Genomic DNA, 16,004 nt, shown 5'->3' on the forward strand with positions numbered 1-16,004 from the left:
ATGGGAAGGCTGATTAAAAGGTTGGATCTCAGAGACCATTAAGAATAAAAAACTTGCTGAATTTTATAACTTTATATATGAAGACTAAATCAGACAAGGCAAAGAGGTTTATTTAGCAGTTTGAGGGTTTGCTTGAAGTAAACTTCAAAATTAAGGTTAAAACAAAGATAAAGCACTTTTGTGGGTGGTGACGGCTGCAGAGAGAACCGTGAAGGCCTCGGCATGCTGTGAGTACAAGGTGGTGGGGTGCTGCCCGCCCACCCCAAGTGCCACACACCACCCTCTCTGCAGCATGTGCATCTTGGCACCTAACCATGTCATTGCCAAGTCCCACTTCTGGTACTTTGTATCTCAGCTGAAGACGATGAAGACATCTTCAGGGGAAATCATCTGCTGTGGGCAAGTATTCGAAACCTCCCCCCTTCCAGGGAAGAACTTCAGCATCTGGCTGCGCTACGACTTCGCAGTGGCACCGCCAACATGTACCCGGAGTACCAGGACCTGACCACCACTGGCACAGTCACCCAGAGCTCCTGAGACATGGGGAGCCAGCCAGTGTCACTGACCAGCAGTCAGGCAGTTCCAGGACCCCCAGATTAAGTTCCCGTTGCCCCCGGGTCCTTCATTGACAACACAAGCTACACTTCACCACCAAGAGGCCCAACACCTTCTTTTAGATGCAGGGCTTCCCTATCCCAGGGCCTCCCCATCCGCTGGTCTGTCCAAACAATTCTTATTTACACTCAACACATTAGTTCTATTATTTCATGATTTTTTAAATGTAAATTAAGACCACATCTTATTCTTAATGTTCCTATCAGCTAAAACTGGATATGGCATAGCACAATGGGGTTCACTAAATGTTGTTTAAGTGACTTAAATAACTTTTTAGTGTCAATATGCATGATTTGTGGTATGTCTAATCAGTATAGCAACAATATTATGAGGGTTTACTATATTTTTTCAAAGAACTCCATTGTTTCACAAAATAGCTGCATTTAAGTGAGAACATAACACAAAGCTCCAAACCTGTGTGAAGAGACTTAACACTATCCTTCGTCTTCCTGATCGTGAACTACATTACGGACCAAGATAAACTTAGTTGTTAAGGGGACAAAAACTTTGAGACTGGACTTGTGAATTGTATTACCTTGCCTCCATTTGTATTTTTCAGACTTTAGCTCTCTGCTGGGACCTCTGGACAAGAATACCATTAAGTGAATAGTGTCTCTGGGAAGTTAATAAATTAGTTGTGCTGGGACTTTCTCTTTATTTTATTTTATTTTTATTTATTTATTTTTTTAAATCCTCACCCAAGGATATTTTTCCATTTATCTTCAGATAGAGTGGGAGGGAGGGAGAGAGAGATATCAGTGTGAGAGAGACACATCGATGGGCCACCTCCCACAGACCCTAACCAGGGCTGGGGACTGAACTGCAACTGAGGTACGTACCCTTGACCAGAGTCTAACCCAAGACTTGTTGGTCCATGGGCCAACACTTCAACTGCTGAGCCAAACCAGCCAGGTCAGGGACTTTCTTGATGTACCTATGAGAACTGAGAAATCAAAACTGCCATCAGCATTTATACAGTTAATATACGGACAGTTTAACCTGCCTCTGCAGACTTCCACAGGTTGATTTTGTAGCCAATTAAGGGCAGTGTACTAGCCACAAAAGAATCATAGGAAATGATCAGTAAATATTTGCTTTTTAAAAAATAGCATCTTTTCCCCTACTGGTGTGGCTTAGTGGTTGAGCATCAACCCAGGCACCCAGAGGTCATCTGTTCGATTCCCAGTCAGGGCACATGCCCAGGTTGTGGGCCCGATCCCCAGTGGGGGTCATGCAGGAGGCGGCCAGTCGATGTTCTCTCTCATCAATGTTTCTATCTCTGTCTCCCTCTCCCTTCCTCTTTCTCTAAAAATCAATAAAGAAAGAAAAATAACATCTCAAACAACAAAGCACTAGTAGCCCAAGGGCAAATACCTATGTCCCAAATAATATTCAGCACCTGCTTGTCCAGTCTTCATGATGCAGATACTCCATTTCTCTCAAAGTGAATTCCTAGAATGTGTAGCAACCAGCTAACCTACGCTTAGATAAGTGGCACAGAAACAGTAGAATGGAAAGAGAAAAGCAGGCCATAGAATTAACTCATTGGGAGCCTTTGGCTCTGCATATTCTGTCCGGGTATTAAAAAGCCAAATGCTCTCAGAAAGTATATCCAGATCCCATAAATGAATGGGTTACATACATGGAGTACTTAGAATCTCCAGTTAAATCTGTATCAAACAATACAGGAACAATTCATCTGCCTTCAAAAACCGTTAGCCATCCAACCTTACTTAAGAGAAAAGGAGGTTGAAATAAACACTTTGGGAAGATCACTGTCCTCTGTCACCACATGTCATCCATTACTGGTCTCTGAAGCTAATTTGAGGATTTAATACATAAATAAATCCTTGCGAGAAAAAACAAAGCTGTCAGTAAGTACATCAAGCAAAAAATCTCTCATCCCTTTTTATAATTTTAATTCCTTTCCTTAACAACTTGGTAAATGTACTGTTGGGGGAATATGGCTGTTTTGGCATTATATGTGATACAAAGAGAGCTTATGTTAACAAGTTCATTTTTAACTTCTTTTTGCCAAAAAAAGATACAGAACTATAGTTCTGCAAAGCTATAGAACTAATGTGGCCTGCCCCATTTATAATGGTTTTGGGTCAGACACCTTGCCAATGCACTCAAGTTGTATGTGGACAAAAGACATGACTTACGGATCCTGTAAGCCATCCTCTTTCTCCTTGGCAAGTGTCCTCTTCCCTCGTGAGATTAGGCAGTGGCAGCCCTACCTTGTGGGAAATGCAATTTCTTTTCTAAGTGGCCTACCCAAGTTAGATTGGGGGTCGGGGGGGCAGAGATAAGGGCATTTCCCACATGACTGACATGGTTAAATGAGGCCTCTCAGAGAGGCCAAAGTGATTTTTTTTTTTTTTTAAGGACAGATTTGGGAGCTATGCTAGTTGGTCAGTTTCATATACTCTCACATAGTAAGTGTTGTAGCTTTTTGGTTTTGTTTTTTAAAAAGCAATTCTCTTTGACATGGGAAAAAAGACACTGCATAGAATGAATTTTTATCTTGGGGGGGGGATTTTTTTTTGGTTAATTCTCAACTGAGGATATTTTTCCATTGATTTTTTCTTAAAGAGAATGGAAAGCAGGGAGGGAGAGAGAGAGAAATATTGATGTGAAAGAGACTCATCAATTGCCTCCCACACCAGGGATGATCCTGCAACCCAGGTGCATGCCCTTGACTGGGAATCGAACTCACTACCCTTTGGTCTGCTTGCTAACACTCCAACCACTGAGCAAAACTGCAACCACTGAGCAAAACTGGCCATGGCTAGGAAAAATTTTAATTCATCTTTTTGTTGTTGTTGTTGTTAATCCTCACCCAGGGATATTTTTTCCATTGATTTTTCTTAGAGGGAATGGAAGAGGGAGGGGAGAGAGAGAAACAGAGAAACATCAATGTGAGAGAGACACATCGATTGATTTCTTTCTGCACGCGCCCCAGCCAGGGTCAGGAAATGAACCCACAGCCCAAGTACATGCCGTTGACTGGGAATCAAATCCATAACCCTTCAGTTCAAGGGCCAATGCTCTAACCACTGAGCCAAACCAGCCAGGGCCAATTCATCATTTTTTACCTTTTCAATTGGATTTTGAAAAATTAGAGTACAAAATACTATCATGTTTTCTAAACAGTTAACACTACAGCATGGAATTCCTTTAAATCAGCTTGAAATTCATCTCTGATTAAGAACAGGGACCTAAAACGTCAATTTTTTTATCCCTAGTTACAGAATAGTAAACTTGTGTCTTTCCATTTTACTATGAGAAGTTTGACCTTTTGATTATTACCACTTATCTCATTGTCCCCTACCCTCAGTGGTCATACCTTTTTATGCCAGTTTTCTAATCCAAACAGTAATTAGCTAAATTGACTAGCTGCCTAGATGCGATGGCAGTCTCTCTCTCTCACACACACACAGAATGAATGACAGAGAATATGGGAATAAGTTTCACAAACCCAGTGGAAATCCCAAAAGTGATTTTTCAATCATTTCATTTCTATGAAAGAAGGTAGAGTAGTCCACACTGAAAAAAAAGGAAATTAAAATAGGACTTGTTGCCTGGAGGCATGAGAGATGTGGTGGTAGAACCATGACTATACAGTTTAATTCCTGAAGTGCAAAGTGTACATGCATTTAATAAAATATTGCCTTTAAAGATTGTACTTTGAAATTCTTTTTGAATTTTATACAGTATATGAATTTGTTGTCAAAAATAAAATACATCCCGGCTGGTGTGGTTCAGTAGATTGAGCATCGCCCCATGGACTGAGAGGTCCCAGTTCAATTCCCACTCAGGGCACATGCCCTGGTTGCAGGCCCGATCCCCAGTAGGGGGCGTGCAGGAGGCAGCCAATCAATGTCTCACTCTCAAATCAATGTTTCTATCTCTCTCTCTTTCTCCCTTCTCTATATCTAAAAAATCAATACAACATATTTTATGCCCTGTCAACTGTTAAGAGTATCAGCCCATGGACCAAACAGTCATGGGTTCAATCCCAGTACCTCAGTTGCAGTTTGGACCTCAGCCCTGGTTGGGGTCATGTGGGAGGCAACCAGTTAATGTGTCTCTCTCACGTCAGTGTCTCCCCCCGCACACACACACTCTATCTGAAGATAAATGGGAAAATATCCTTGGGGGAGGATTTTTTTTTTAATTTTTTAAATAAATAACAATTTTTGAGAGATCGATGTTGTTTGTATAAAATTGTTCAATTTCCCCCTCTCCAAATCCTCGGCTTTATTGAACCAATCTCTTCCTTCAGTGACTGGCAGTGTTGATATGCCTGTCACAGCAATGCCTATCAAGGAAGTGCCAGCACAGGGCTGGTGCGTGAGCCTGCTCATCGGGTTTTCTGTGGAGCCCAGAGCCTTTCACACCAGCACCTAAGTGTTTAACCTATATTCTTATAGAATCGTGTGTATGTGAGAGAGTTCAAGAAATAAATATAATGCTACATTAATTCACTTTCTCCGGTTTGTCTAGCCAGACTCTAACTTCTATATTGTATTATACCATATAGGCCCAAACTCTGAACTCTGGACTCTTTAGTAAGCTAAAGAATGTTTTAGCCATTAAGCCCTGGCCCTTCTCTCTTTTAATTGTCATGGAAACAGTATTAGAAACAAACAAAATGTGGTATATTTATAAAGCAACCATTAAAAATCATGATTTCCAATAACAATGCAACACTGTAAATAGTACTCACAATATAACATTAAATGGATAAACAGCATATCAAGCAAACGTGAAGTCTGATATTATTAAAAGTTGATTAATATAAATTATTTAAAAACTTAAAAGAAAATTACTAAAATGTTTCCAGTGGTATTCTATATTTTGCTGCTTGTTTATTTTTATTTTTAGATTCACTTGTTGATAGATAAGTATTTATTGCCATTTTACTGTTCACATTTTGACCTTTTTTCTTCTTCTTAAAGAAGGCTCATTAACATATCATGTAATACTGGTTTGGTGGTGAATTCCTTTAGTTTTTTCTTGTCTGGGAAGTTCTTTATTTGTCCTCCTATTCTAAATGATAGCTTTTCTAGGTACAATAATCTTAGGTGTAGGTCTTTGCTTTTCATTGCTTTAAATATTTCCTGCCAATTCCTTCTGACCTACAAGGTTTCTGCTGAAAAATCAGCTGAGTCTTATGGGATCTACCTTGTAGGTAACTAACTGCTTTTATTTTACTACTTTTAAGATTCTCTCTTTGTCTTTAACCTTTTGATATTTTAATTATGATGTGTCTTGGTGTGGGCCTCTTTGAGTTCATCTTGTTTGGGACTCTCTGTGCTAATTGGACTTTTATGTATATTTCCTTCACCAAGTTAAGGAAGTTTTCTGTCATTATTTTTCAAATGGGTTTTCAATTTCTTGCTCTCTCTTCTCCTTCCAGTACACCATGGTGCGAATGTTGGTACTATGGAAGTTGTCCCAGAGACTCCTTACACTATCCTCCGTTTTTTATTCTTTTTTCTTTTTGCTGTTCTGATTGGGTGTTCTTTACTTCCTTATATTCCAAATTGCTGATTTTATTCTCAGCTTCATCTACTCTACTGTTGATTTCTTGTAAATTATTCTTCATTTTAGTTAGTGTATTCATTTCTGCCTGGTCCCTTTTTATGCTCTTGAGGTCCTCACTAAGTTCCTTGAGTATCCTTATTACCAGTGTTTGGAATTCTGCATCTAGTAGATTGCTTGTCTCCATTTTATTTAGTTCTTTTTCTGAGTTCTGTTCTGTTCTTTCATTTGGGATGTGTTTCTTTGTCTCTCTATTTTGGCTGCTTCCCTGTGTTATTTCTATGTATTAGGTAGAGCTGCTGTTTCTACTGAGCTTGTTAGAGTAGCCTAATGTAGTAAGTGTTTTGTAGGGTCCAGTGGCACAGCCTTCTGATAACCTGAGCTAGGCCCTAGAGCCGCTGTGTGAACTGTGTGCACTCTCTTGTAATTGAACCTTAATTGCTGTTGATGTGTCAGTCACAGGTATTTACCCCCACGTCTATCAGCTGTAAGGACTGGCTGTGACCACTGACCTCTGATTACCATGGAGGATCAGCTGTACAGGGGCCCACGCCACACAGTAGTACTTAGTTCAGCAGGGCTTTGGCACCACTGAGTTCACACCTTGAGCATGTCTCTTGTGGAGGTGGTTGGGTGGAGGTGCTTTAATGTGATCTGAAACTGTCCACTGGGTGCACTGGCTCTAGGGCCTCCCTATAGGTGCAGGCCAAGGTCAGCTGCCACCTGTGTTCTGCCCAGGGCCACCTGACATGAGCTACAGAGCTATCTTTACATGCTGCTGCTTGTGCTGGGCTTGGAGGTGCCAGGTGAGGCCAAACTATGAACCAAGGCCAGCTGCCTCTAGTGCTGAGCCTGGGGCTACTTAGCGAGAGGTATGGGACACACAGACCAATTGCTACTTGTTTGAGAGAACTTAGGAAAATCTGAAGCATGAGCCAAGACAGGCTATGTGTATGGAAAAGCCACTGGAAACAGCTTGGGTTGGGTATGGCCCCAGGAAATCACCAGGACAGGGCAAACAGTGAGCCAGGTTAATGGAGTCTCGGATATGATGCCCACCTACTAGCCATGTGAGGAGAGGGGGTTCATCAAAAGAACAGTGAGTGGCCTCTGCCAGCACCTCTGTCTGAGAGAAAGCTACCCCCACCCCAGCTCTTGCCTTGATGCCAGACCATGCATTTCCTCTCTGTATGTCCTTGGTGCCTTTCAAGCCACTGTCCCTGCACTGGAGCTCAGAGGGAGTGAGTCCAAGTAAGTCTGAGCATGGGCCCTATAAGAGGAACTGCCTAGGAATCTAGCCAGCCCTCTGTCTCCCTCAGTCTCAGCCACCACTGGTTTTCACAGCCAGAAGTTATGGGGACTTTTCTTCCTGGCACTGGGACACTGGGCAGGGGCTGGGGGGATGTTGTGCGGCTAGGACCCCTCACTCTTCAGGGGTGACCTCTACAGCCGAGATATCCCCCCAGTGTTTAACCGCCACATGTGTGTGGGACCAGCGCATTCCACATCTCCCCTCCTACCAGTCTCCTTGTGGCTTCTTCTTTAATTCCCTAGTTATAGGACTTCCATTCAGCCAAATTTCAGGTGGTTCTGAATAATGGTGGGTCTGTAGTTTGGTTGTAATTTTGATGTGGTTGTGGGAGGAGGTGAGTACCGCATTTACCTATGCCACCACCTTGACCAGAAGTCCTCCGATTGTATTCTTGATGGAATGTCTATAGGCTGTTTTGTCTTTTATAGTTCTTCCCTATATTTTTCTGAGTAAAATATGTCTTGATTTCATAATTAAAATATACTATTATTTTTTAAACTCTGAGAAAGGAAAGCAGCAGGAGCAGTCCCCGAGGAGGCCAGGGAGGAGTCGGTGTCACTGCTGAAAGTAATACCAGGCCTTGTTTCTGTTGATTGACTACTATTGAGCTCCTTATTCATTAGGTAGGTCAGTGGTGTCCTGTTGATGAAAATGCCAGCCCAGTGACATGCAACAGGTGCAGACCTCTGCCTTGTGAGCCTTGGGAACACTTTGAGAATTGCCAGAATTTTAGCCATGTTTTGCAGCCCTCACAGCTGCTGTGTATCAAGAAAATGCTGCTCTAACATTTCGGTGTCCTGAGATCTGGCCCAACTGTTTCTAAACACCCCGGGCTTTGACCAACTACCAAGTACCTGACCAGACTACTGTCATGAGAGCTGTTAAGTGAAATTCTAGGGCAGAAGTCACCTGTCATTTAGTATGTGTTCCGAAGGGAGTTAAAGGAATAGTTGTTCCAGTTGTTCATCTAGGGCAAAGGGAATATGAGAGAGAGATTGAGAGAGATTCAAGAAAAACAGAGTCAGTGTTACAACTGAGAGAATTTTAGAGTCCTTGGCTGTGAGTCAGGTATTTGGTGTTATGTAAGGATTTATCAATCACTGTTTAAAAAGAATATCAGATAGCTTCTGTGAAATGAATGAGGGGAGCTTAAGCCAGGATGAGGCAGGTTGGTAATGAATTCAGTCATCACATCTCTTGGCCAAGGAAAACATGCACCTTCTCTAGAGACAGACTTTTTCTTCCATTCTTGGAGATGGAGGAACACAAAGTATATGTTGTCCAGACTTTCAGATGAGCAAATTTCACTAGCACTTTTTTTGTAACCCACTCATAAATAAATGGAAGAGAAACTGTGAGGTAACTAGAGTCTGTATCAGCAATGTCATCTCTGTAAAAACAAGTCAGTCCTGTGCTTCATCCCCTGCCAAAGTATGGAATTTAGTCTTGCATTGATACACTAAGCCATCGCCCCCTACCCGTCTCACAGGGTGGTGGGTGGGTGTGACACTAAATGTGCAAGTATGTGGAACTGTGTCTTTTTATAATCCAGAAGATTTTAATAGTGACTTGGTCAGTTTTCTTTGACTTGGGAGGCATAAAGATATTTGAATTTCTCCTTTCAGAATGACCTTGACTTTTCTCATTTTTTTCCACCATAGATCATCCAGCCCCTCTTAGAACTTGACCAAAATAGAAGCAAATTAAAATTGTATATTGGACACCTGACAGCCCTCTGCCATGACCGAGACCCCCTGATCCTTCGTGGGCTCACTCCACCAGCTTCCTATAACTTGGACGATGACCAGGCAACTTGGGAGAATGAGCTGCAGAAGATGACCCAGGAACAGGTAAGTCACTGAAATTTGATAAGAAAGACCCTATGAAAATTCAGCGTCTGCGTAGATTGATGCAACAGGAGCTACCTTGGGGAATTTAGTGCTCATATTCAAGATTCTTAGCCACAGTTAATTCTTCATCAGCTATTAGGAATTACCATTTGAAGGAAGTGCTCCTTTGTTCTTCCCCCAGTATAACTTGCTCAAGTATCAGAAAGGGCTAATTTAGCAGGAAGAGGGTTAAGGACAGGCTGTTCACATGCCCTACATTATTTCATAGAAGTGATGGCCACTGAAGAAAAGTCTGAGGGTAAGGATCTCTCTCTGACAAGTCAGCAGCAGGTATCTTCACTTGTCTCGAGGGAACTGTGGATTACAACATACTGCGTTTTTAAGAAAAGAACCATTAGATGAATTAGTTTATTACTCCCCCCATGCTGTATTTTCTGTTCACTGTTGCCTATAAAATTCCACTGATTCTCTTTTTTCATGTTATGATTTTTGTTGTTGTTGCTGTTCAATAAGTAAATGAGAAGGTTAGTCTGGAGACAAAAAAAAAACTATGAATAAAAGAAACAAAGACCCCTGGCCGGTTTTGCTCAGCGGTTGGAGCGTCGGCCTGTGGTCCAGAGAGACCCAGGTTCGGTTCCCGCTAAGGGCATGTACCTCGGTTGCAGTTGGTCCCCGGCCCTGGTTGGTTGTGTGGGTGGCAACCACTCAATGTGTCCCTTTCACGTTGATGTTTCTCTTTCTCTCTTTCTCTCTCTCTCTCTCTCTCTCTCTCTCTCTCTCTCTCTCTCTCTCCCTCCCACTCTATCTGAACAAAAAATTGAAAATGTCCTCTAGTGAGGATAAAAAAAAGAAAAGAAAAAAAAAAACAGAGAAAACAGGATGAACATAGAGATAGAGAGCAGACATGGAAAGTGAAAGAAAGAAAAAGTGAATAAACACACAGAAATAGAAAAAGAGAACAGTTTCTAAAACATTAATTCTAAGTTCCTTTTGTTTCTGATTTAAGTGTTGTAAATTTACTAAAACTCTTCATCAGAATTTTGAAGCTGTATACTGTTTTTCAGCCAAATGGTTTCTATTTGTTAAGCATTATTTGTTACTTATAATACGTGAAGAAAATTGTGTTTAATACAAAACCTACCACCCTGGCTGGTTTGGCTCAGCAGATAGAGTGTCGGCCAGCGAACCAGAGAGTCCTGGGTTCGGTTTCTGCCAAGGGAATGTACCTCAGTTGAGTTTGTCCCTGGTCCGGTTGGGGTCGTGTAGGTGGCAACCACTCTATGTGTCTCTCTCACATCGATGTTTCTCTCTCTCTCTTCCTCCCTTTCTCCCTCCCACTCTATCTGAAGATAAGTGCAAAAATGCCCTTGGGTGAGGATAAAAAAGAAAGAAAGAAAAACCTCCCATGGTGTGATGTTAAAGATAGCAGTGATAACTCACAGATGGAGAAATGCAAACTGAAATCTAAGAGCTGCACTTACTTCCCCATGGTGTGTGTATTGCCTAAATAACAGGCATACTTAACAGCCCAGTTAGTTATCCACCTCATTCATTTGACGTGAAAAAATACTGCCTACCTCTCAAATTTAGGATGTTGCTGTAGAAATTTTAATGTTTTTTCTTTTTGAAAGAAGAAAAGTATAAAGGACAGAATTAAATTGAATCCCAATAGGTCCTTTTGATATGAATAACCATGCACTGGAAATGCAGCTGAAAACCCACTGGAAACAGAAAGCCTGATGGGTTAATTTTAGAAGCTTTTACTTTGAAATTTTGCAGAAAGACACTGCTCCTTAAAACACCAATAGTGATGTATCACAGCTTAATTAGCCTTAAATTATTTCTTTGTAAAACAGCTTGTCTTTGAAATGGAAAACACTTTGTTTTTGTTTTTCTTTTTTGCTCAGTTCTCTTTTTCAATATGTCTACATGGACTGACTTAGTTTTCTTTTAAAAAAAATATTTTTATTGATTTTGGGGGGGTGGAGAAAGTGGGGGGGACAGAGATAGAGATGTGAGAGCACAACATTGATCAATTTCCTGCATGCCCCCCACTGGGGACTGAGCCTGCACCCCGGCTTGTGCCCTGACTGGGAATCAAACCAGCAATCTTCTGGTACACGGTACAATGCCCAACCAACCGAGCCACACCGACCAGGATTTAACTCAGCTTTCTAAGGGGAAAAATTATCTTCAGGGTGAGACCAAGACAGGAAATTTCAAACCAAGAACTTTTTAGAAAGTTTGGAATGAATGAAACCAGGAATTCATGAACAGACTTACCATTGCACATTATTTTACAATCACGCTACTATAGTCCTCAAAACAATGTTGCTTACTTGCATGAATTGTGGTAATATTGTCATGGTTCTCCTTGAATGAGTTTATGCTTCAGTTAACTGAAGTTACTACTTGAGGTGTGTGGAATAGTTATCCTCATCAGTATTCCCTGGGAAACAAGTGACTTAGGTCAGCTGTAAAGGAATACAGCAACTACCATCACCTTCTGTAAGCTTCTCTATAGCTGCTGGAGATTGTTAGAGAAAACAACCAATAGTCTGTCTCCTTACCCAAGAAGGAATTTAAGGGACTAACTAGGCTATTGAGAAAGATGATGTCTAATAATACAAAATGATTTGCCTGTGAAAGTATTGTGATCAAGGTTTGACTTTAGTTTTTGAAGCCCAAGAAACATAAAATATGAATCACTGCTAAATATGCATAGTGGTTTATTTTGTGTGTGTGTTCTGTTTATATTTTTCTTTGGGGGATGTAGAGCCTTCTGTGACATGTGCATTGTTCAACTCTGATGTCCAGTGTATCTCACTGCTACCATGCTCCCCCAAGTGGCACCCCCATGAGGACAAGGCACGAGCCTTGTCTATCCTTTTGAATCCTGTATCCTCTGTACCAAGAACATGCCTGTAGTATAGTATCTATTCAATAAATATTTGTTGAATGAATAAAAGAGAGAGGAAAGCAGGCAGATAGGATAAAGTTCACATTCTTTATCACACACTACCTTCTTTCTTAAATGCAGTTCCTTTCTACCCTATCCTTGAAGTATATCCAGCCACTTACAGTTTTTTAAACTGTAAGTTTAAACTACTTACAGTTTTCCTGTTTCTGTCCTTTTGTTCATACTGATCATTCTGCCTGGAGTGCCCACCCCTGCCTTGTCTCCCAAGGTAATACCTAAATAAGAATCTGAGTTTTTAAACTCAGCTCAGAAATGACTTCTGTGCATTTTTTTTTCCCTGAAACCTAGGTTCATGATGCTGCTCCCTCTTCAGGGCTTCTGTAGTACCCATAACACTTACACTTCTTATCTTCCTGTGTATTCCCAGTCTCAGCTCTCTGTCTGTTGAGGACATGAGCCATATCATTTTAATCTTAAAATTAGCACATCACGTACTTGTTACTTGCTCAGTAGTTTAAATGAGTGAATGAAATCTAGTGAGTTTATTATTTTGTATTTCATAATTTGTGATTCTTAATGCTCCATCTAGATAAGTTTCTTAACTGCCAGAACCATGTCTTGTATTTCTAAAGTGCCTAGCGTACTACTACGCAGGTAGAGAATGCTTCATTATTCAGCTGATTATTTATTTGGCAACTCAAGACAGTTCCTTCAGTGCCATTTAGTAGCTTTAGATAATCTGATTATTGATGTCAGGAACCACTCAGACTTCATCCTGCCCTATGATCTGAAACTGCCTGGCCTCTAGAAATATAACCTGAATGCACTTAATGCTGAAGATTTCCCAGAATTGTTTTGTTTCCTTTGCCTTCTTAGAAAGTGGCTACCATACCAACTAAACTTATTAATTTGTTTAATTTTCTCACCTTATCTCTTTTTGCTTTGTGTGCCTTAAAGCTCTGTTATTGACTGCATACTCATTAAAGATTGTTATGTCTTTTTGATAAAATGGACTCTTATTATTATGTAATGTCTTCAAAGCTGATACTATTTCATGCTCTGAAATCTGCTTTGCCTGATATTTAATAGAACCATTCCATCTCTCTTTAAATTAGTGAGTACATGATCAGTCTTCTATATATTTGCTTTTAAGCTGTGTCTTTATACTTAAAGTATAAAGCTCAGAGGGCACAGGTCTAGGAGGCCAGGCTGCCACCTAGGGCCAGAGGGTTGGAGCAGCCTCCCCAGAGGGCTTGGAGGACAGAGCACCCAAAGAGGATTATTCTTGAGCCTTAAAATCGAATGAAATGTGCCCTGCTTGGTTTTATACTTGATTGAAATTTATGATCCCTTTCTCTCATCTTTTCAGTTTCTCCTTTTTGGAATGGAAATGTCTAGTCTATGTCTGTTTCACCATCATAGTTTAGAAGTAGGTAACTTGTCTGGTTTCCGTAGGTTCACATCTAGAAAAGAATTTTGCCTCAGGGTGACTTTGAGTCTCACCCATACTTATTTAGATGAGATTTGGAATTTAGAATTGATACTGGAATGGGTTAAGGCTTTTGGACTTTGGGAACGGGAGTGAATGTGTTTTGCATATGAGAAGGACATGAATTTGGGGACTACAGAGCATGGGCTAAATTGTGACACCCCCCACCCCCACCAAAATTCACATGTTGAAGCCCTAAATTCTAGAATGTGGCTGTATATAGAGATAGGGCCTATAAATGAGGTTGAGAGGCTGGCCCTAATTTAATCTGACTGGTGTCCCTATAAGAAAAGAAGATTAAGACATACATAGAGGCACCAGGGGTGTATGCTCACAGAGAAAAAACCACGTGAGGACACAGCAAGAAGGCAACCACCTATAAGCCAAGTAGAGAGGCCTCAGAAAAAAACCAACCCTACCAATACCTTAATCTTGAACTTCTAGCTTCAAGAACTGGGAGAAAATAAATTTTTGTTGTTCAGCCACATAGTTTATGGTATCTTGTTATGGCAGCTCTAGCAAAATAACACACCTTCTTTTTGAAAGTTACTCTAAGTATAGAATTCTAGGTTGAGTTTGGTTTTGTTTTTTAGTACTTTAAAGATGCTGTTCCATTTTCTTCTGGTTTCCATTGTTTCTGGTGAAAAACTTGCTCTATTCTTGTCTTTTTCTTTTTCCTTTGTCATGTTTCTTTTTTCTTGACTGCTCTCAGGATTTTATTTTTATCTTTTGTTTTCAATCATTTGAAAATAATGTGCCAGCTTGTCATTTTGTTTTTCACATTTGGGCTAAAATTCTCTTTGGAATCTCTGAATCTCTTGGATTTGTGTTTTGTTGTTTTTAATTTTTAAAAATTCTTGAACCGATTCATAGCAGTGACTTAATTTTTGAGTTTTGTAAGTCTGCCCCAATTTTTTATACTCAGAGTGTTCTTTGGGTGTGAGGTATTAGTTTTAATTGGATTGATTTGGTGGATGGATAACAGGCAGACACATGTGCATTCGTGTCCTGTACTAATGTCACTCCAGTGCAAGTGGGAGTTGGGGGCTCGCGTTTCAGTCAGTCAGACTTAGGTTTGTATTGTTTTACCTCTCCTGACTATCTTTCATCTTAGTGTTCTTAAATCTCTACCTGTTCATCTCTCCACGTACTATGGTGAGAATTAATAATGCAAATAAGATGGTCATTATTATTGCTATTATCATTATTTTCAGTTAATATTTTACTAAGAATCAGCATGATGAGCCTGGTCTTATATTAATCTTGGAAATTTCCCTCATTCTAGAATCTTGAGCCTGAAAAATTCTGATGATACATCTCTAGTCATATCTGGGCTTTCTTAATTTCAAGCTTCCTTTTATTGTATGTCTGTATTGTAATCCAAGAAAGCAGTCTTAAGTTTTATATTTTAGAAGTCACAAAAATATTTGCAGAGGATTTCAGAAGAACGTTTCCTCTGTGAAAACCTACAGTTGCCATTTTTCACATAATATATATTTAGTTTAAGTGATGGCCCCTAGCCTCTTTTTCTTGTGTGTAGTTGTACCAGATTATTTTTCATGAAATATTTCGAGCATTCAGAAAAAGTGTAGAGATTAATATAACATCACCTTTGTACTCAGAATTAACAAATATGATTTTGTTATATTTGCTTCAGATTATTCTTAATGCTAAATAGAAAGTCGTCTTTGTATCTCTCCTCAGCTGCATAGTTCCTTTTCCATCGGCAGTCGCAAGTACTGTCCTAAGTTGGTGTGCATTTTACACTCCATATTTTTACCCTTTGAATACACATATGTGTTTCCATAAACAAGATATAATAGTGTTTAGTGTGTGATACAAATTTGAAATAATTGGTATTATACTGCTACTCAGGCTGTCTTTCTGTTCATTATTGTTTACTGAACCCAGGCCCTCTAGTCACTTGGTATTGGAAGAGACATTGTTGAAATTGTTTGGATAAGTATAAATCTTATATCATTTTACATATGGTTCTGGACCACTAAAGAAGCTTTCTTTAAAGAAATAGATTGAGGCCCTGGCCAGTTTGGTTCAGCAGTTAGAGCATCGGCCTGCAGTCCAGAGAAACCTGGGTTCAGTTCTCACTAAGGGCACATACCTCGGTTGCAGTTTGTCCCCGGCCCTGGTTGGGGTCATGCAGGAGGCAGCCACTCGATGTGTCCTTTTCACGTCAATGTTTCTCTCTCTCTCTCTTCCTCCCTCTCTCCCTCCCACTCTATCTGAGCAAAAATGGAAAAATGTCCTTGG

The 16,004-nt window shown here is 40.4% G+C and overlaps 1 protein-coding gene and 1 pseudogene across 1 annotated transcript in view; both read left to right on the top strand.

The window, feature by feature from the left end:
• Positions 1–677, top strand: part of LOC118623240 — a 30,175-nt pseudogene extending 29,498 nt beyond the window's left edge.
• Positions 1–16,004, top strand: part of ERC1 (ELKS/RAB6-interacting/CAST family member 1) — a 489,747-nt gene that overhangs the window by 443,118 nt on the left and 30,625 nt on the right. The window contains exon 19 of the mRNA XM_036251762.1: positions 9,139–9,327. Coding sequence (XP_036107655.1) covers positions 9,139–9,327 — 189 coding nt within the window. The remainder of the gene's footprint in view (positions 1–9,138; positions 9,328–16,004) is intronic.

The sequence above is a fragment of the Molossus molossus genome, unplaced genomic scaffold, assembly GCF_014108415.1.
Source record: "Molossus molossus isolate mMolMol1 unplaced genomic scaffold, mMolMol1.p scaffold_m16_p_10, whole genome shotgun sequence".
In the NCBI taxonomy this organism is placed as follows: Eukaryota; Metazoa; Chordata; class Mammalia; order Chiroptera; family Molossidae; genus Molossus; species Molossus molossus.